The sequence below is a fragment of the Ruditapes philippinarum genome, unplaced genomic scaffold (assembly GCF_026571515.1).
Source record: "Ruditapes philippinarum isolate M1 unplaced genomic scaffold, ASM2657151v2 ctg113_1_1_1_1, whole genome shotgun sequence".
Classification (NCBI taxonomy): domain Eukaryota; kingdom Metazoa; phylum Mollusca; class Bivalvia; order Venerida; family Veneridae; genus Ruditapes; species Ruditapes philippinarum.
Genome location: NW_026857305.1, coordinates 178,499 through 201,907, shown reverse-complemented (window position 1 = coordinate 201,907; position 23,409 = coordinate 178,499). Strand labels below are relative to the sequence as shown.

General features: G+C 32.6%; 1 protein-coding gene across 6 annotated transcripts in view; it reads right to left on the bottom strand.

The window, feature by feature from the left end:
- The window catches only part of LOC132749337 (semaphorin-2A-like), a 62,491-nt gene that overhangs the window by 11,362 nt on the left and 27,720 nt on the right, over positions 1 to 23,409 (bottom strand). For 5 of the 6 annotated variants that reach the window (XM_060739069.1, XM_060739072.1, XM_060739070.1 and 2 more), the window contains 8 exons: positions 22,345 to 23,113; positions 13,927 to 14,065; positions 13,057 to 13,099; positions 9,522 to 9,587; positions 6,394 to 6,495; positions 5,233 to 5,253; positions 1,134 to 1,218; positions 44 to 205 (listed from right to left, as the gene is read on the bottom strand). In XM_060739069.1, the coding sequence (XP_060595052.1) occupies positions 44 to 205; positions 1,134 to 1,218; positions 5,233 to 5,253; positions 6,394 to 6,495; positions 9,522 to 9,587; positions 13,057 to 13,099; positions 13,927 to 14,065; positions 22,345 to 22,426 (700 nt within the window). In that variant the 5' untranslated portion in view covers positions 22,427 to 23,113. The remainder of the gene's footprint in view (positions 1 to 43; positions 206 to 1,133; positions 1,219 to 5,232; positions 5,254 to 6,393; positions 6,496 to 9,521; positions 9,588 to 13,056; positions 13,100 to 13,926; positions 14,066 to 22,344; positions 23,114 to 23,409) is intronic. The other variant, XM_060739074.1, reaches the window with a different exon arrangement.

Genomic DNA, 23,409 nt, shown 5'->3' with positions numbered 1-23,409 from the left:
TAATAAAATAAATGAAATTCATCTTTTCACTTTCTCAACTTACAATTTAACCAGCCGATTTCTTCTCGGTCAGTGGTTTTCTCTGAGTATGATACACCATTTGTGCGACCTTCAAACTTGGGTCTATAGAATACAGGAGAACTCTTTATGAAGTCGGTGTATGTGCCGAAGTATGGCACAACTTGATCACCTGGATTTCCTTCAGCTGAAACAAAATTGAAAAAAAAAATATATTAAAATTCTGATTTCATAGATACTATGCTTATTTTTCTTTATTAATCTGTTTAATATTTCACAGTGTAAGAAAAATGTGTAACCTGTCCAGGTTAATCTGTGTTGATGTGACATGGTAAGAAAAATCACAGTGTTGCCTGAATGGGTAAATGAATCTTGGATCTTCTGAATACTGCTCCCCAGCTCTACTGATTTACCTATTTTGTCCCCTATTTATTCAACAGCTGTGGTATTCAGTGACATATTAAATTAAACCCACTTATATCTAATGGGTACAAAGAACTCTGACATATAAACAGTTAGTACCACACATTGGGCACCAAAGGTTAGTTTGACTGTGAATCTGGTTGAGATTCTCGGACGGCACAGGTCACTTTCCTTGTGATTGATCATGAAATCTTACTAAAGTCAGTCGCACTGTACCTCTGCACTGACATGAACAGAACTAATCAGTTCCTTGCAAAAGTGAAAGCAACTAGTACTGGTAAACTGTCAAGCACTTTACCCTGGAACAATGCAGTAGCTGAACTGTGCTCCGTTAAATTCAAATAATCCAATGACCGGGGAAAAAAAAAACTTTCAAAGAAATCCTCCCAAAGATCATTCCTGTGAACTTCCATCAAAGTCCACTGCATATTTAAGACAATATTTGTTTAAAGAAATTATGCATAATAACTAATGTCTTACGGTGAAAATCATATGATCAGAATAGCTCATTTCACAGCACAAAAAAAGGCTAAGGTAAGCTTAAAATGTTTTCCCCCAACCTTTTTTCCGAAAGTAACCAACAAAGTAAATCAAATGTTTACAAAATACTTATTCAGTAAATTTGGAAGTAATAAAAATTACTTGTTTGATGTATAATAACCATAAAATCTAAAATGTAAAGTGTAACTTACATATAAGGATTGCAGTGTAGTTATCCCACGGATCAAAAGGACAGTATGCCACTCCGTTAGATGTCTCATTGATTTGTAAGTGGTCCTGAAAAAAAAGCAAATAAATTAATAACAATAACATATTAACAAATTACTAGATTCTTTCAATAGGTTTTAATGCACATACTGGGTCAACAAACACTATATCTTACCATTCAAAAGTTATAAAAACATCTTAAGAAAATATTATCATGATCAAATTTTTAATCATATTACAACTTTTGCAAAATAAAGCAAAGTCCAACAAGGAATTCTATAGATTTCTCCTGAAAAATAAATAAGCAAACAAATGTTTTCATTTGCACTCTGTGGTTTTGAAAAAACATTAAATATAAACACTAATCAAATTATCGTGAAAAACTTTTGCAAAATGGTTTTTAATTAATTTCAATATCTTAAGAAATATTTAAAGCCCCTTAACATATTTTTTTTTTACTTCCATATCAAAAATATACGAAATTTGGCCATAACCCCTTGACAAAAGATAAAACTCTATACCAAAAATAGATAAAAACAATTTCGTTTTCCAAAAGCTTAGGTCAGGTTCACAAGTGAGATTTTATTAATTTTACTATGAGCATGTGGGATGCCATATTATCCCGCCCGCTAATTAGCATATAACGGGTTAGTTGCTGTTATGGGAATGCCGAGGTATTTCCTGATGATTTTGTAAATTTATAAGTGAAACACTATGATTTTTTATCCATTCCATTTGTTGCAATATCTTTGGTTAACATTTTTGTATATCTTATAATTCAACTACAAAAATTATGTGTAGAGGCTTTAATAAGAAGCACAATGTTTTAAAGACATTAAAATATTTCATTTTATAATAAACAAAATAATTTTACATTTTAACAGTTTTTTAATATAATAAGATAAATACATGACTAATGCATGGCATTGTCTGTATTTTATCATAATATAAGAGATCTTTCAGAAGTACAAAATGCATATATTTAAAGAAACATCATTTTCAAGATATTTCATGCCAAACCATACACTTTTATCAAGTACAGTAAGTATGCAAGTAAGTAATGATTTTATTTAATGAGGCTAACACATTCGGTTTCCTGATCTTCCATGCGGGCCTCAGGCTCTCAGCATATACATTGTATAAACATAACAATATATACATTAAACATTTTAAATAACATATATACACAAATCGAAAAAAACAAAAAAAACATCAAGAAACCATATTTTCATAACCTGGGCATGAAAAATTCATTATTTTACAAGTAAGATTAGAACAATATTGTAAAAACAAAACATTACACATTCTATTCTTATATGGCATTATCAGACATAACAACAAAATGTACAATCATTTAATTAGAAAATTGCCACTTAATATAATTATGTGGCTTGAAATTTCTTCAAAGTATCTGAATTTCGAAGGCGGGGGCTGCTGCCTAGGGGCTAGGCTGCTGCTCTGGGGCTGAAGCGGCCCTTTCTGTGCGTCACAACTTCTCCACTAATAGCAGCAACACTGTATGGGAACCTAGACCTCCGGTAGAGCTATGCGTTACCGATTGTTTAAGCTGTTGGGAATTAGCCAAGGTCTAAGTTGAGTCCCAACACAAATATAAAGTGTACACCCCAAGCAGTCGGTCAAGTAGATTACTCTACTTTCAGTATGTAGAGTGTGATAGCAGATAATTTTGGGGAAATGAAGATATACACAGATGTTCCTGATTACTAATTCAATTTATTCCTTTAGAAATGTCAACGTTCAATATTGCAATATTGACCTTTCAAGTTTCCTATACAAAGTTTCTAATAGTTCTTTTTATTTAAGTTTAAAATTACAATATTCCTTTCAAGTTCCCTATACAAAGTGTCTAATAGTTCCTTTTATTAAAATACATTAAGTCCGCAATGTTTCTTATCAAAAATGTTTTCAAGAGTTTTTTTAACACAATTTTACATTAATTCTGATTATTAATAGTTCTTATTCTTAATAATTCCTATTCTGTTCCTAACAATTCTTGAAAATTTCAATTCTGTCTTAATAACCCAAAAACTTCTGTCTTACCTTATTTTTGTCTCTCTATATATAATATTCTCACTGTCTGTTACGTAATTTCCTTATACATTGTAGCATTAATTGCTGAAAGCTATAAATTATTATAAATAAATAGCACCTAAACCAGAAAGTGTTGATAAGAATCATCAAAGATTTCTAAAAGCTAAATAATCTTCTTAAGTGTCAAAAAGACTGACATACCATATGTGATATTTAAGTACTAAGATAAATTTACTAAAAATATGCCTTATGGCTTTTTACACCTAAACAGTAAGATAATTGAAAATATGATTATGATTTCAAAACATTACAATAAATCTGAAAAAAAAAGCATTTATCATAAAATATTTTAATACATAACATACACACATTCATACATAACATTATTATTATTATTTACATTTTCTTTTGTCATTTTATAATTTTACTATTTTTAATTATTTTATTTTCATAAAATTGGGGTCAAATATGCCCTCGGTGGCAACAGCCAATCAGCACTGACTTTACATCTTAAAAGATATGCTGTGAGCCAATCAGCATGAAATTTAGAAATAGGAGACAAGGAAGCTTAATCATGCAGTATGGCAGCACACCACATTTATTGAAGCCACAGCTTCGAATGGCCAGGGAGGATTTCATGGATATAGTGACTATTTTGGACTTAATGACTGGTTGTCTTTAAAGTGCATTTTCAGCATGCATGAAATTTGTTTTTGTGACATGTAATATGATCATTGGCAAATTCGAAAACATGGTTAGAAATCACATGCTTTTATATATAGATGTCAAGGCTCCCATTGTTTGTAAACATTGTTTTTAAACAGCATGCTCGGTGAAAACAAGTAATTTTACAGGGGGGTCCAAACTTTCAGCAATAGCAAAAAATCTACAAGGCCAAGCACCTATTTCTTTGTGATATTTTGCATGTATAGGGAGCTGCTAAATCAGTGACAGAGTTTCTGTAGCCTGTATATTTGCAGGTATGTTTTTGCCGGAGGGACGAAATATGTTGTTTTGGGTCTTGGACCACTATAGATTTTTGGCTTTTACGGAATGAATTGGAATTTTTTTAACTGCCTGACTGTTGCACGTGGGATGATTTCATTATAGATTTGCAATGTTATGACATATATATTATGTTCTTAACAAAATGTGTTTTCTTTTTCCAGGTTGTGTAGTTTGGGATCAGATTTATCAGACATATTGCTTGTAGGACATTGACGGCTGAAACTTGAAATTTAGTGTAGAGTGCTACCTATGAATACTTATCAAAGTCATTAACTTAGAAAATGATGCAGAGAGTTTATTATCATACAGAATAGCCTCACAAGATGCACATATAAAGTGGTATCCTTGTAAAAGTATAGCATGTTTGTGTTTGTTTGTTTAATGTAACTTTGTTGGTAATAGAAAGCACATTTTATTGAGAGGGATATTGTTGTATATACCAATGTAGGCTGAAAATGGAAAGGTTACAACAAGTAAATATCTATAAATAAACATATCTAATATTTGAATACAAAATATTCATACATCATTTTTCTAAGAATTGTTAAATATATTAAGAGAAAAGAGCATTAAGGGCCATCTAGGTTTGAAAATGCGTCATAGTCATTCACTTAACAAAGTATGCAGATATTAACACCTACAGTGTCATCTATGACTTATGTATTGGTCAGGTTTCAAGCCACACAGGCACTAACAAGTTCATCATCAGCCACTATTATTTAAATAATATTTAAATTTTGTCCCTCCAAACATTATTTCAGGTACAAGAGGGCACTTGAGGTATCACTTAAAATTATCTGCTATATAAAATTAGCTTGACAGCCTCCTTACACTATAAAATTCAAAGTTCCAGAAGGGATCTAAAGAACTGAATTGTTTTAGTATATTTTTCAAATATAAAATTTATGGAAAAAAAGAACAATAGCATTTCAAAACCTAGATGGCACTTAATATCACTATTCAGAAGTTAAGTAAACAGTACAAAAGTTCGGGTATGTAATTATACTAATATCTTATACTAACTTTGTAGCTAAAAGATTCACGCTGATAAAATTAAAAACATAAGCGTAAAACAAAATATTGATAAAATAAAAAAGCACTATTTGAGCCGTGTCACGACAAAACCAACATAATGGGTTTGCGACCAGCATGGATCCAGACCAGCCTGACCATCCGCGCAGTCTGATCAGGATCCATGCTGTTCGCTTACAAACTCTATAACAAGTAGAGAAACTGATAGCGAACAGCATGGATCCTGATCAGACTTAGCGGATGCATGCTGGTCGCAAGCCCATTATGTTGGTTTTGTCATGACACGGCTCATTTATATTTTCACTACAAATTAGCTATCAACAAGAGCTGTACAAGCAGCAGCAGACTCCAGTTCTTTTAGTGCCAAAAAAAGGGCATTAGTAGGACAACCTGTCTGGATAATGTAGATTTATCTTAATTCAAAAAGGGCCATAATTCTGCAAAAACCTATGCTAGAGTTAAAGGCCTTGGACAGTAACCTCCTAGTATGCTCTTAAAATTTAGCCAAAAAATGCTGTCTAATCCTTATAACGTATAAAACTTTGCAAAATCGAACCAAAAGTGAGGGTAACTAGTTAATATGATTTAATATAATTTGCCAAATTTGCGTCTTATCCATGTATATCAAGCATGTGTCAGCTAAACGTTGTTAAAAATTAGTTCCTATACCACAACACCGAAGCATAATCAGGCAAATAAACATAATTAGTATTAAAGATCCTGTAACACAAATTTTTTATGGTTTTATATCATAAATATAACGCTCAAATTAAGATTTCTCAATATTGTAAGTTCCAAAAAGCATTATTTGTAAAGATATTACCGAATTTACATTTCATGTTAATAAAGGGAGGTAATTAAAAATTTATTTTCTATAAAGTCAAATTTTTCAATAAGAAATGAATGCATATATTTCAATGATTACATAATTTTAATGTGGACAAATATTTGCAGTACATATTTTCATATTCTTCGATGTCTGAAAATTATTTTACAAGCATAATTATATACATATTTAAAATTTCACTTAAGTGTGGTAACAACCTTAATTTAAACAAACAGGATCTTTAATAATTATCACTAATCTAGCAGAATGAAGATCTATTTAATCATGATATAAAGATTTATATAATCATATCAATTTTTACTTACAGTCAGATGATATTTGATTGGAGCGTAGCCGCCTGTACCACATACTAAAAGTTTGTCAGGCATTTCCATAACAACACGTATATGGTTTTGGCATTCTACATCCTGCAAGATAAAATCCAAATTACTATGTCATCTACATGTTTTGACAGAAAAGGTCCTTTAGAATAAGAACATTTTTTTAATTGTTATTGTCTTAAAAGTTAAGTTGAAACTGTAAAGATCATATCTTTACTGTTTGAGGAAGTCGACCGGTGCCACTCTATGCATTAATGCAGGCACGAGTGAGCAAACGAGTAGAACCATCAACGTACAATAGCCTCAGTCAGGGGCATTACAGGCTCTTACCTTCCAAACCTAGATCTATAGAATTGTGTACATATAAATAATGATGAACACAATAGTTGTTTAAAGTTAAGAAACATATTTATGCTAGCTTTTATGCTAATAGCATGTTATATTAGCACCGATTGCCCACTTTATGTTAAACTTTGTTGATTGATGAAAACAATGCTTATATTTATATAAAGTGGTATCCTTATTAAAGTATAGTTTGTTTGTGTTTGTTTGTTTAATGTAACTTTAGATTTAAAGAAACATCATTTTCAAAATATTTCATGCTAAACAATATACTTTTATTGAGTACAAACAAATTTGTCCAATTAGCATTGATTATAGAAATTGCAAAAAGTTCTTAACAAGTCAACAAAACTTAAATTAAAAGAGGAAGATCATGACTGACCTTACGCTGCAGAATTTTAAAAGCACTGGACCAATTGCCACAGACTAAATTTGAATATTCAAATGCTGACAGCCAATCAGCAATGACTCTAGAACTTAAAAGATATGCTGAGATCCAATCAGCATGAAGTTTAGAAATAGGACTCAAGGAAGCTGAATCATGCAGTATGAATACTTATCAAAGCCATTAACTTACAGAATGATGCAGAGACTTTACAATACCAAATAGCCTCACAAGACGCTTACTTGAGTTATTAAACTCATAAGTTTTATTCCTGAAGAAGCAATATGATTACTTTGGCAATCAATTGACAAGAACATAATAAACTCGATACTTTTTTACTATGACACAAATGTTTGCTTCATTTTACACCTTTTCCCAACAGTATTTCAGTCATATAGGCGGGTAGTTTCCTAACCATTGTTCCTGGAGAGTAACACCAGTACTAGACTACCTTCCTTTGTGCCAAACTACCAGAGCATCTCCCGGGGATCGAACCAACGCCAGAGAGGCAACTGGATTAGAAGTCATCGACTCTAACCCCTCGCCAACGGAAGCCTTTTCTATGACACAAATGAATGACTTTACACAACTGACCCCTAACTCCATCCAAAGGAAGAATATCATGCAACTTATTTTCCTACAAAATATGAAATAAATCTGTCAATATATAAAGGCTGTATGAGCAAATGTGTAAAAATCTATTTTTAGCACTGGTGACCTTGACCCAACTGACCCCTACCTCCATCCAAATGAGAATATCTCAATTTTATGTTCCTACAAAATATACAAGACATTTGTCGATAGAATAAGGTTAATACACTTGTAAAAGTGTAAAAAATCTATTTTTGACATTGGTGACCTTGACCCAAATTACCCCTTACTAAAGGAAAAGGAAGAGGACCTCCCTTGGTATGACTATTATAAGCACGAAAGACATTAACTTAAAAATAAAGGCTGTATGAGCAGAAATGTTTAGATTTATTTTTTTACACAAGTGACCTTGACCTAGAGATGTCTAATGCCACAAAAAATTAGAGGACCATTAAAGGTATCCACCTACCAAATATGAAAGATATCATTAAATAAATTAAGTAATTAGGTGAAATTTTTTTATGAATCCAACTTGGCCGAATAGGTTAACCATACAAGGCCCTATTTTCAAAGTGATAAAAAGGGAAATTACTGGGAAAATGGATGGCACATTTATATAACTTGGCAATACCATGTACATTGTATTGATAAGTAAGTGTGAAAATTATTAAGCCATTAGTTCAGATAGAACATAAGATATTTCCAACTTGCCGGTTTATGTTAACCATTATTCATTTTTTAAGTGCTGAAAAGGGACATAACTTGGTGCAAATGGAAGCCATAGTTATGTAACTTGCCCAGATCATATACTTGTATGGATTAGTAAGTGTGTATATTATGAAGCCATTGGTACAGGTAGAACTTAAGAAAAATCCAACTTGCTGTTCTAGGTTAACCTGGCACCGTTGGAATCGCTAGAGGACTGACTACACAGCCACCAAGTCTCATGGCCGTAGCCCAAATACAAGGCCGGCACCAAGTCGGAATGCATTAGGCCTTTTTCGCTTCGTTTTTGTTTTTTTATATACGTTTGCGCTCAAAGTTTCTAAAAAAAAGCGGGTGCGACAATTGGCACTGTGTTCGAACCGTAGGTCCGATTCGCTTGCAATTGGCACCGTTGGAATCGCTAGAGGACTGACTACACAGCCACCAAGTCTCATGGCCGTAGCCCAAATACAAGGCCGGCACCAAGTCGGAATGCATTAGGCCTTTTTCGCTTCGTTTTTGTTTTTTTATATACGTTTGCGCTCAAAGTTTCTAAAAAAAGCGGGTGCGACAATTGGCACTGTGTTCGAACCGTAGGTCCGATTCGCTTGCAATTGGCACCGTTGGAACCGCTATTGGATTCACTACAAAGCCACCAAGTCTCATGGCCGTAGCCCAAATACAAGGCCGGCACCAAGTCGGAATTGAATTAGACCTATTTCGCTTCGTTTTTGTTTTTTTGCAAGCAAGCGAATCGGACCTACGGTTCGAACACAGTGCCAATTGTCGCACCCGCTTTCTTTTATGACATGTTTTATTTCTATTTACAGCTGAAAGCAGGATTGGTAAGAAACAATTTCAGCCATTTTTCTTGCTATTTTTTGCATTTGTATAAAACAATTTTGCCTCTTTTCCTACCTATTACTTGCAGTATGAAACAATTACAATTATTTGACATTTATATAAATACCACTGTATTATATACAGAAACAGAACCATAAGTCTATCAAGAGGTACTTAAAATTGTTGACACTGTGGGATAATATTTAAGAATTCCACCATGTCCAACATTGTTATATTTTTGTCATACCTTCTCTTTTCCCTGTATATAACATCTTCTGATAGTGTCATTGGTAGGTCTTGACTCGTTATAGTTCTGAAAGAAGAATACACCACATATTGAATGTTTTAGTCAATGAGTCTGTACATTTATTTCTCATTATTCACCTTTCATACATTATGATATAAGATATAAAAACTTCAAACCAATTATAAATAATTTGAAACAGTGTTGTTCCCTCTAAATATAAAAATAGAAATAAAGATATCATAAAATAAAATTCATCTGTTTTCAAAACTGTAATTTTTTTTATTTGTTTGGGTCGTCAGACCAAACAAATAATGGTAGCGAAATTTCAGAGTCTAATGTTGCTAATTGCAAATGCCGAAAGTAGTCCAATTTTTTGGAGCGGTTACTTCCCTTTTGTATGTACACTAAAGCTGAAAAATTCAGGGGAGATCACTGCGTAAAGATGGTCAAAGACAGGCGCATCAATTTTCAAGCAAAGTAATTCCCGAATGGTCAAAGATTTCTAATATTGTTTTATTGTATTTTCTGATCGAAAATAACTAAATACAAAGCGGACATTCAATCTCTGACACAGAAGTTTACTACAAACCTAACAACAAGTAGTTCTCAAAACAGCTAAAAACTAGCGATTTAAAAGAAAGAAATATTTTATTTTGTTACAAGTATCCAACAAATTACAACGCATTTAAAGTTAAACAATAGCGTTTGGCTTATAGAATTGTCAATAAATGCACAATCACAAATTACGCAGATGAATATGATTTTATCAATGAAAATACTATTTTTAGCCATGTTGATTACCGAATACTACACAAACCCGAGTAGTGGAATATATAGATTCTACATGCCGGACCGTTTGGGCGAGAGGATTTTTGCTAAAATATCTACTTCAATTATAAACAACAGGTTTAGCCTAAACAAAATACCTCGAAATTAATAAGGATTACAAACCCGAACTGCAATGGAAGTTCCAAATTTAGAATGATTTGATATTATTCAGACACACTGTGTATAACTTTTCCGTGGTACAAGGGTAACGCGCTCGCCTCGTGAGTGAGAGGTCTCGAGTTCGTATCCAAGTCGAGAAAACTTTTTTTTTTTTGTTAAATTCTTTTTTTTAAGTGTTTTTGTTAAGGAAGTAGCCATGATATACAAAGATAAAGTGTGGCTGTCGTAAAAAAAGGACATAAATGATTTTTTTGATGCAACTCTAGTTATGCAGAATTACGGATGTATCAAACTCTGGTGCCTTACAAAAGGAATTATAATACATAAAAATAAACTTATACAGGAAAATGCATACAGATATACAGTACGATTGCAAAGATCAGAAAAATACCACAGAACTTGCAGCAGTTTGATTCTTTATAAAATATACATGCTTATAGTAAGCTCCAGGATTATTTACATCTGTGTTAAACAACAGTTAAAGTCGTTACAAGCCCTAATTTAGAATAATATGGTTTTCTTCAGGCCGTTCACACATAAATTCACCGTGGCTGAAGGGTTTTCGGGCTCGCTTAGGAAGCGAGAGGTCTGGAGTTCAAATCCCAGTAAAGGTTACTCATTTTTTTAAATTGTTAAAGTCAAATAAACATTGGATTGAATATCAGTGTTGCAATTAGTCTAATAGCCAATTTACTACAATTAAAACGCTGGAAAGCATTGGTGGCACTAAACATATAATCTCACAACCTGCACCTTTCTTACATTCTGAGACCCAAACAAATTCAGCGCCTTCTGTGCTTTGATTTACATAAGCAGTGGTGGACATTATAGTAGTTGATCAGTCAGCAACATGTTACCATCTGTAGCTATAACTACACTGTAGCATAACTATCAGTCAGCTGCTTATTGTAAACTAAAGTTGCTTTGATATTGAAATCTTACTGTTGAAAAACAATATGCTTGTCTTGAGTGATCATTGTTTCAAGAGATAATTCAAAAACAGACAAACCCCCACCCCTATTCTGAAAATGCTGATATGAAACAAGGGATATGATACTGATATAACCCAAAAGCTTATAACTCTGTGTCCTGCAAAAATGGAGAACAAAACTGCAAAGCTAAGCACAAATATTGTTTAAAAGACAGCAAGAGATATCAAAGAAGTTTGTCCGGTTAACATAATAGGTACAGCGTTGGACTGTGAATCTGGCGATCTGGGTTCAGTTCCCAGATGGTGCAGGTCACTTTTGCTGAGATCGATCTATCTTCAGTTAATGTCAAACCCCTTGCGGGGACATAGACATGTCTGCGCATCAAAAATCGCAAGAAAATTAAAAAGAGTTGTTTAAAAGATAAAAGAATATTTAAAATTGTTAAAAACAGGGGCTGGAAAACTAGGGTGAGACATGTTCGATCCAAGCTATGGCTGCACTGAACTGCTTTGGGGTATGGAGTAGGGCAACTGCAGGGGGTAGGTGGTTCCAGTGGTATACGGTCCTAGGAAAGAATGAGAATTTATAAGTCTGAAGTAACTTCAAGTTTCTGTGAATAACCTATAACATAAGGGATGTTCATGGCGTGATATTCGGGACAGGGGTGTCAAATATTCTTCTATAAGGATAGCAACCAGACCATGGTGAATCCTTTAGAGAAGGGATGACCTAGCATCTATATGTCTGAGTTCCAGTTTTCAAAGGTTAAGGGAGTGAAGCATGTCCGTGACACAAGAGGTCTGACCAAAGTCTAGCTTAGGGGCAAAGTCTAGTAATTGGTCATGAAATCTTTTCTAAAGTCAATTGCTCTGTAACTCTGCTCTGGCATCTGTTCCTTGCAAAAGTGAAGGTAACTAGTACTGGTAAACTGCTTGACAGTCTGTCCGGCTAAACTTTGCTCTGGTAAACACAATTTGGCTTACTGCCGTGATTCAGAGTGAGAACTACCAACACCACTACCACATAGGAACTCAGTTACAAAGTGAGCCAGTGGTAACATTTCACCAGAAACGACTGCTTTTCAGAGTTGGAAATTATCCATTGTCAATATTTTCTGATATTTAATTTGAGCATAGAATATGTTTAAACAATAATTTGAAGAAATGCTGTGACCAAGGGCATTTAAGCTTTAGCTTAAACGGCGCCAATCAGATTAATATGAGCAAACTTGATAAAAGACTACCCAAGAATGCTACAGACAAAGTTTGGTGATTATCCATCCATTAGTTCTGTAGTAGAAGATGTTTAAAGGTTTTTCTATTTTTAGCTCTGTTGACCCCTAAAAGGGGCCAATTGAAATGACATGAGCAAATTCAAGTGTGACTGTTACAAGGATGCTACAGACCAAATTTGAAGTAAATCTGCCCAGCGGTTTCAGAGAAGAAGACGATGTTGACGCATGACGACGGACGCCGGAGTATCCCCCTTTGATACTAATAGCTCACCCTGAGCCTCCGGCTCTGGTGAGCTAACAAGTCTAATAGTACAACAACAAAATGCAAAATTCCTTTTACAACATGATCATCTAAAACCAAAGAATGCCATGAGATTTGCCCTTAATTAAAAATATCAACCACAGTAAATGTTCAACTCACCAAACAGCTCATATCAGTCATGTCAATTTTATACACATTATTCCTGGAAAACAAAAGATTACAATATAAACAATGAATAAAACAGTTATAGCAATATGTTTGTTTGTTTGATGGGTCATACCAACACTATAAAGGTCACTTGGAAACTTCCTAGAGTGGTGGCCAAGGAACACTGTAAATGCTGTAGAACTATTTAGTTACAAGTATAATGAGGGCTAGAAACCAGATGATAAATAGAAATCATAATTTGTGAAAATTACCATCAAGGAAGTAACAGACTCACTTTTTTATTTGTTATAATATGCTTAATACAGTACAGTAATACTTGTAATAGAGTATTTAATGACTTACAGTCTATAATAACATAAGATTTGTTTTATCAGCAATGTTTGATGGTAATATAAAACACACCTTTCCTTTGATAAACAATATGCTTAGTCAGCAAAAATAGACATGAATCTGTAAATTACTTGAAAAAAAATTAGATTAGTTGAATAATTCAAAACATCCGCAAAGATTTATTACTAACCAACCTTTAACTCTTTACATTCCTAAACAATATCTACATCTTAAACGAAAGCAAATTTTTCACATAAAAAAGTTGAGAACTGAATAATAAATATTCTGTTTTACATCATTTTCAAATTATGATCTGTTCCTCCTTTAGTTTTATAAAAAATTATTTTAGTTTGATTGTTTTGTAAGCTATAAGCTTATTGAAACACTCTCAAATCCAATCATGGAACCAACCAGTACTAAGCAATGAGTGTAATTTTTCTTGCTTCAGGAAACAACGGCTTGCCTCTGACAGGGTTTGAACCCAATTGCGTTGTTTATAGTTATAAAGTGAAGGAAAACTCTTTAACTTACATGGCACCAACATATAAAATATTTGGATCCTTATGACTCCTCTCTAAATATCGGAAATATTTCTTCTTAGTTGCAACAAAGTTACGTGCGTCTCCCGGACAACCAGAGCCATCAAAATATTTGTACACATCTTTTAACTCTGAAATATAAAGGTATCATTTAGGTATATTTTAATAACTACAGAACTTTAATATTTTCTTGTAACTTAGTCTCAAGGGATGAATTGTTTACTATGTACCTATAATTTTGGCAAATATGTCATGGCTTTCATAAAAAGTTATACACAACCAATTTTAAATTTTGGAAAAGGGAAAGCGAATTTTTTTAAAATTTTTTCAATATAAAAGGGAGATTTTTCATTTTGATGTTTAATTCTATTTAATTTGGGTTTGTCAATTTTTTAGGCTATTTTTTCCTTTAAAGGAAAATTTTAGTATGGGTTTTAAAGTTTTCGAAATGTGTTTAAAAAAATTTAAATTTGGGTTTCGGGACGGGGCATTAGCCGGGTGAACCCAATTTTTTTTTTGTAAAAAACTTTCCCAAAAAAATTTAACCCCCTTTATATTTTTAAAATTTTATTTTTATAAACAGTCGATTTACTAGACTAATTGACAGTTTGCCGATATACCAAAGTTAAATGTTTAACAATACATTTGAAATACTGCAATTCTATTGGACAAGAAATAATTTCAAACACTAAGCGTTATTCCCTCTTGACATTTTTTTTTCTATGATCTCACTGACATGCTATCAAAAGCTGTCCTCTTTCTAGGTCAATTCCAGTTCATAACACTGCTAAAATACATGTAGTTTGATGTCCTAAATCTGACTGTTTAAATACATATTATTATTTCTTTACACTTTTCTCAGTAATAATATTATTTTTTTATTTGGTTTATTCTTATTGTTCCCAAATGTAGAGGAGATAAATGTGTCCAAACACCAGAGTAAATATTATGTTCCCTTTATCAAACAATATATATACAATAATTATGGCCTTCATCAAGTTAATATAACATCACTGGTGAAGAATAAATGTAGTTATTATTTCTACTAAATGAGGAAATCTAAATAAGGGAAGGTAACAATTGATTCCATTGCTTGACTGAGGGGGTGAATGGCTACAGTTACTGACTTTTTACCAGACTTGATGGAGGGGGGGGGGGGGGGGGGGGCATTAGGCTAAAGTTAAAACTGACTTTTTACCAGACTTGATAATTTGCCTGATGGAGGGCTGAATATAAGTTATATTTTAGTAGACTTGATATTGCGTGATGGAGGGCATGAATCAACTTGATATTGCCTGATGGAGGGCATGAATAAACTTCATATTGCCTGATGGAGGGCATGAATCAACTTCATATTGCTTGATGGATGGGGTGACTGGCTACAGTTACAACTTAACAGTGGAGGAGGTGAATGGCTACAGTAATTACACAACACTTGGGCAAATAAGTCTGTAACAAAACTTAATCTGAAGTGATACAACATCTGATACAGCTATTGTGTCTCCTATTCTTTCAGCAGCATTTTTAATTGGCTACTTGACCTAGTAACATTTCTCCCACAACAATTAAACTGGAAACACTTAGTTACAGTTTGAAACAATTTACTGATTAACAATTTTTCCTCCCAATTTAGTACAAAACACACTGAAAATAGCCCAAACATTACACTGGATCAAAGTGTAACTCAAGATAACCACTTTGAATACTTACATAATTGGATGAGATATATACCATTGTAATTTACTTACGAAACAATTACAGATTTAAATTAGAAAGTGTTTGAAGCTGGAAACACTACACCCATGGTCTTTATGTCTAATTTGTCAAAGTGAAATGTATACATTTAAACATCTTGTAAATAGGGTGTGGTGACATATGGTATTTTTGACTTGGCATTTACAATAATATTGACTTAACATTAAGACATTTAACAGGTGCCTGTCTGTTTATAACAACACTGCCAAATAAAACCAAAAGTTTGATCCCCTGCTACAGTGCTACTCACTTAATATTACTGAAGTGCCATATACTGATGCTTTATAATGTTCAATGCAAAAGAAACATGATTACTTTTACAAAATATGCATTCCTGTATCTTATATAACCCTTATTCTGCTGAGACCAAAAGTGATGGGGATAGTGATGGGAGCTGGATCATATTAGGATCATATCTTAAAAGGCACATTAAGTCTCAGAAATATTTTCTTCTTCTTTTTTTAATTGCAACTTAAGTTTCATGTTGTTTAAATTAAGGATTTAATTTTGCAAGTTAGAGGCTTCATCACTTGAAAAAAAGTAGTGCCAAGTGAAGAATAATTTGTCATGAAAGTAGCACAATGCAAGCAAAGTAATACTTTGACTGAATCCATACAAAATACTCAATCATTATAACTTAACTAAATGCAAAAGTTATATAATTTCCAGTGAGAAACTATTAGAAAATTGTATTAGGACATCAAAAATAAAAAGGTTTTGAGAAATAAACTTTTATCACTTTTGAAGTCTTAGTTAGTGGGCCTTTAATCGTTTTCTCAATGGTCAAAACATTTGCATTTGAACATTTATGGTTATATAACGAGAACTGGGTAATAATATATCTACAAGCAATTTCATCCTTTCTAAAAAATATCATTATATAAAAACAGACTAAAGTTTAATTTCAGTTTTATCATCAATAGGGAAGAAATATCTCGGAAAACCATTAAGTAACAAAGAAATTTTAATAGCTACTTACTGGCCAGTAATTGATTTGAAAATTCTTGAATGTATTACATACCATTAAAAAAATAATGTAAAATTTATTCTTATACCATGGAGGTAGGGACTTGGAAGTTCTGAACATGTATTTCAAGTTTGATTAACAAATCACATTAAATAAATGATAGAAAAATAACATCAAAATCAAATTCCATCTGCTGAATTTCAAGTTGTAAACTTAGTTTCCTGCTTACATGAATACAGGGCAAGAGTTATTATAAAGCATGTGAAAAACTGGGGAGAAAAGAGAAGGTATTATGTCATTTTTATGACATAAATGTATATACTGCACCAGCAACCCAATGATAACGTAAATTTATGGTTTTTAGATTATATGCAATCTAACTGTCACGCCTTGTCATATACAAGCTCTCGTAAAGTGTTTAACTTCTCTGACTTTTTATTTTAAATAAATGCTATGATTTTCTGTATTCATTATATAATTACATGATAATAAAATTCATTCGAAATTTATGGACCGGATATCAAAGCTTTGCATAATACATGTATTTGTTGAATCAGCTTTTTTAGTGATAAAATATTTTTTCCCACTCATTTATAAATTCAAAATGATGTGTTTAGTTATTCAGATAGTAATTATGGACAATGCTGTTGAAATTTTCATGTTTTTTTTTGCTGTGAAGAAAGCCTGCATATTACAATAATGAACAGAGAAATATGCGAGGACACAATCATGGGTTTGTAATAATTCAATTCTTTAAAATAATAACTCACAAAACTGTTACCCAGAAAACAGGATATGCATGTAATTAAAATGAACCAAATTTCTCTCCATTTGTCATCCAGCCTATGAAATACATCTTAAGCCCTCTGTTGGACATTTTATTTGCTCAAACATTTGACCACAATTAAAACTGCCCCTAATAACAAAACCATCAATGGTGAAAATTTAAATCCCCAGTCTATTGCTTTAAACTTTAACAACCCATCTCTGTAATTACCACAACAGGAGTTCAAAGTCAAAATGATAACTCATAAAATGGGGAGCAAATTAGTTTCCTGGAGCCTACAGAGTTTATACAAGAGGAAACATGTTAAATGTTACAGATCTGACTTCCTGATCTCTGCATGTAGCATCATTAAACATTATAGTGTAACATTGCCAATAGGGAGCATACATGATTACAAGGCCCTGACTTTAATTAACCAAAACTTGCAATGCCGTTAAGTTTGTAAATGAATTTTGTTTGAAGCTCTTGATCAACTTGGAGCTGTTGAATGAAAAGTTTGAATTTTGAGGTTTTGGTGACACAACTTTTGGCTAAGACTATACATATGTATAGGCTAGGTTACTATGATGTAACATCATGATCATGTCCAGAATTTAACTTATTTATATAAATTTATAGCCGTTCTGATGATGATCAGATCCATTATATAGTAATTATATTGGTTGTTAATTATATTAAATTATGTTACAATATTACCCAAAACTTCTTTTACATATAAAAAATCCTCAATCAGATTGGAGAATAAAACATACAGAAACAAAGATCACAGGAACTATGTATTGCTAATTGCAGTTGATAACTCCTACAAATAAAGTTTAAAACTGGTAACATTAACATAAATGTGCAAATTCACTAAAATTAATCAAAAGCAGGATAATAAATATGCTCATTACATAACTTTCAGCAACTATTGAGGGTAATAACTTATTCTTAATATTTTTCAGGGTCATGTTAACATTTCTTGATTAATTAAGCTAGACATACACTGTTCTCAACTGTCAAGTACAATAACAACGCTTACACAGAAAAATAGCTTAAATTTATTTCTAAAATCTTATCACAAACATTTATCTGTTCCACAATACAGCTAGACATGAGATAATGACTGAGATCCTTTTGTTAGCATTGTATACATGCATTTTTAAACACACACACATTTTTAAAACAAATGCCAACTGCAGACAATATGTTTCACTCTATATTACTGTGAATTCACTTAAGTTCATGGGCAACAAATTCCGTGGTTTTTGTTATGAAAAACCCTTTTTCGTGGGTTTTTAAATTCATGGACTGTCTATTTTTCCAAACGGTAATAATGTTAGTAATGTGATGCAAAATAATCTTACAGCAGACAAAATGAAATTTCATTGCATTTTAAATTCATTATGAACACTATGAAAATTAGTGAGTGCTCGATGAATAATGATATTGCAGTACAACACAAAAATAAGATCTGAACACAATATAATGAAAGTGTGTATTCTGACCAAAGGAGGGTTACTAGTGCATTCTGAACAAGCAATTTTACATATTTGAAAAAAAAGCAACTCAGGAATGTGGAAAATACATTTCAAAGCTTTGAACTGTTAACATACTTAACCTATCATTAGCAACATCAAAATACTTTCAAAATTTAACAGAAATTTAAATAGTTTCAATTTTGCATAAATTATTTAAGTGTTATACAAAATGAGTCATATGCACATCAGGTATGTAAATTATTCTTTTCTAACTTATGTATCAATATTGCATGTTCATAAATTTTCTATTGAATACAGGGTTTGCGTAAATATTTTCATTGAATGCTTAACTTATAGTCCTCAACTTTTAAGTGATGAAAAATTCACATTAACTCAAACTGTTGATTACAAATTTGATGTAAACAGATTTCCATTCCCTCCCTCCAGGTAAAAAACGCTTGAAATGCCATAAATCATAAGACCCCTTGAAAATGTAAGGGAGAACCTGCCTGATATTGAAAAAGCTTAATTAAATGTAAAATTTTATTGCCTTGGTTCTAAAGCATGTATCTATTGAAGCCATGATCTTGAAAGTTCTAATTATATCAATAGCTTTTGAGTTTTCTTTCTGAAAATTTTAAGGTAGAAAAACAAAAATATGACATCAATTGAAACAAATATATATAAACATATTACATTTTTGTACATGTCAATGGAGCAAACAGTTAACATAAAATTGCAGTATTATTTCTGAGAAACCAAGTCAGGCTTATTTCTAGATCTTCCTCAAGTACTTTTTAAGTACCATTTAAATTTTTTCACATATTATGTTAATCCAAATGTCTAACAGTTACAATAATAGGCATATTTTAGCAAGCATTAATAGAATGCTACATGTATATACCTAAGGTCTCATCATGGCAGTGATGGCACGAAGGTATCTACTTTGTTTGCTATACATGCACTTAATATAATATATATGACAGTCAGCCAAGTCCCATGCTTAAAGGAAGAAATATACAGAATACTTTTGCCTATCCTAACTATTGTTTCAGTAATTAGCTTAATTCAATTAGTGGAAAATACTTAGCACATTACATTTTAGTATACCACTACTTTGTATGTACAGCAATTTCTGACAAAAAATCAAGACTGGCAAAACACAACCACATTTTACTACATTGCAAATTAGTGCAGTGACATAAACATATAAAATAATTGTCTCATTTCCCCCCAATTATTCTTAACATTAAAGATGCATGCCTCCAGATAAGACCCCAGTAACAAATGAAATTCCAGGGTTTGCATCATCATTATTGGATCCAATCTCATCAATTTAGTCTCCATTTCATTTTCTGAGTCCAAACAAATCAATATCAAATCCATATTGCACTCTGTCTAACCTTGTTTTTATTCTTTTATACTCAAAGTTAAACAAAGTTCTGTTCAAAATGTACACAAGAGGGCCATGATGACCCTGAGGTCGCTCACCTGTATATAGGCCCCCCCCCCCCCCCCCCCCCCCAACGTTGCAGGGCCAATTTAACCCAAGGGCTTTTATTTGCACAAACTTGGTAGACACCCATAAGAAGATGTTTCATGCTAAACATCTAAGCTCTAGCTCATTGGGCTTTTTAAAAGAAGATTTTTTTTAAGTTTTTACTATACACATATAGTTAAAAACAATGACACCCCTGGGGCCGGGCCAGTTTTGACCCCAGGACTTTTTATTTGAACAAACTTTGTAGACACTTACTAGAAGATGTTTTCATGCTTAATATCTAAACTCTAGCTATTTGGGTTTTTTCAAAGAAGATTTTAAGATTTTGCTATACACATATAAAGAAAATCAATGACCCCCGGGGCGGGGCCAATTTTGACCCCAGGTCTTTTATTTGAACAAACTTTGTAGACACTCACTAAAAGATGTTTCATGCTTAATATCTTAACTCTAGCTATTTGGGTTTTCTCAAAGAAGATTTTTTAAGTTTTTGCTATACACATATAAGGAAAATCAATGACCCCCGGGGCGGTGCCAATTTTGACCCCAGGGCTTTTATTTGAACAAACTTGGTAGACACCTATTAGAACATGTTTGATGCTAAATATCTTAGCCATAGCTCTTTGAGTTCTTTAAAAGAAGATTTTTAAGTTTTTACTATATGCATATAGGGAAAATCAATGACCCCCCGGGGCGGGGCCAATTTTGACCCCAGGGCTTTTATTTGAACAAACTTGATAGACACCCATTAGAACATGTTTCATGCTAAATATCTTAGCTCTAACTCTTTTGGTTCTTTAAAAGAAGATTTTTTAAGTTTTTACTATATGCATATAGGGAAAATCAATGACCCCCCGGGGCGGTGCCAATTTTGACCCCAGGGCTTTTATTTGAACAAACTTGGTAGACACCCATTAGAACATGTTTGATGCTCAATATCTTAGCCATAGCTCTTTGAGTTCTTTAAAAGAAGATTTTTTAAGTTTTTACTATATATGCATATAGGGAAAATCAATGACCCCCTGGGGCGGGGCCAATTTTGACCCCAGGGCTTTTATTTGATCATACTTGGTAGACACCCATTAGAACATGTTTCATGCTAAATATCTTAGCTCTAGCTCTTTGGGTTCTTTAAAAGAAGATTTTTTAAGTTTTTACTATATGCATATTGGGAAAATCAATGACCCCCCAGGGCGGGGCCAATTTTGACCCCAGGGCTTTTATTTGAACAAACTTGGTAGACACTCACTAGAAGATGTTTCATGCCAAATATCTAAGCTCTAGTCTTATGGTTTTTTAAAAGAAGATATTTAAAGTTTTTTCTTTCGGTTGCCATGGCAACCAGAGTTCTGCATGGAATTAAATTCTTTGAACAATGTTTAAAGGTGACCACCAAAGGAACATTCCTGTGAAGTTTGGATGAAATTGGCTTAGTGGTTTATGAGGAGATGTCATTTAAAGTAAAAGTTTACGGACGGACGCCGGACGGACGGACGCCGGACGAAAAGCGATCACAAAAGCTCACCCTGTCACTTTGTGACAGGTGAGCTAAAAAGAATTGGTGGTATACCGTAATTGATGAGTACAATACTGATTCTACTTGACTTGTAACCAGCTCCAAGACCCCTGTACTAGACTTGGCTTGCACCTCGTCCAATATGGGTTAAACAAATGTGTACTAGTGCATTAGAATTATTAGAATTGTTCTCAATCAATAAGGATGATTACGTGTATCACTGAAGTTCAAACCATAAAATTCTAGTTTATTTATTATGAATAATAAATGACATTATTGCAATGAAATCCTTTTTGCATTTAAAAAATGACTTTTCATAAAAAAATTAGGGCAGACAAATTAACACGACTTAAATTTTTTATAGAAGCACATAATTATATTACATATTTTCAAATTTGATGAATTTAAAGTAAAATATCCTTACCATCTTTTGTGAAGACTCTATGTCCAGTTGTATAATTCATCACCAGTGTGATTAACAAAGGTATAAATCCATAAATCTCCATTCTTCTGTTTTGTTAAATTATTGTATATAACTATATAATCTTACTCTTTCACCAATAAAAATCTAATCAACTCAAAGTAATCCTGTATATTGCCAGTTTGTTGAAGTTCTTCTCTTTTTTTTTCTTTTTCAAAACGACACTTCCTGTTCTTACATCAATGCAGTGATTTTTATATTTTTTTATCTTATTTTTACAACAGTACAAATCTTGAATTCTTCAACAAGGATACAGCCAGTAGATTTTGTAATTCCTGTAATTCCAGGGAAATAAAAATCTACTTATATGTTTACAGGTTTAAAGCCTATGTCTATGTTTCAATTCAACAGAACACTTGCTTGCTAATGGAGACATGTCAGCTTTGTTAGATCTTCAAAAATTGCCACTGTTTTATCTTGTAACCTTTCATTAAATTTGTTCAAAAACTGATTCTTTTATCAGCTGCTCTGTCTTAATTTCCCTCCCAGATTTTGCTGTACGCCCTTGCTTTAAACCTTCCTCGATCTTGTACTACTTCAGATTACCACACTCTGAAACTTTGTTTGACACTGCTTGTAAACGGTCCTGATTTTTTTGAATGTATAGATCCTTGTTAGAAGAAATAACACGCCCCTGTTGACAGGTCGCCTACTTGTGCCAATGTTCCATCATGAAAGAGGCAAAGGTTCCAACACTTTATTTCTCTTCTGTCTGCAAGACAAAAAAAAAAGTTTGATAAAATACTTTATATTTACTTAAATATTTGCTATAATCCTATAAACTTCCTGATTATATTTTTGCGACATAATAACTTAAAATTTAAACACACGTGTTGTACATGTATAAGTTATATTACATGCCGTGTTCTTTATCAGTTTACTGAATATAACTATGGTATTGAATTTATAAAATTATGCAACATGCATACACTAAAACATACTTTAAACTTTCATCAAGTGAGACGATATACAGGAAGTACAGTAAATACTGAAAGATCACTACATTAT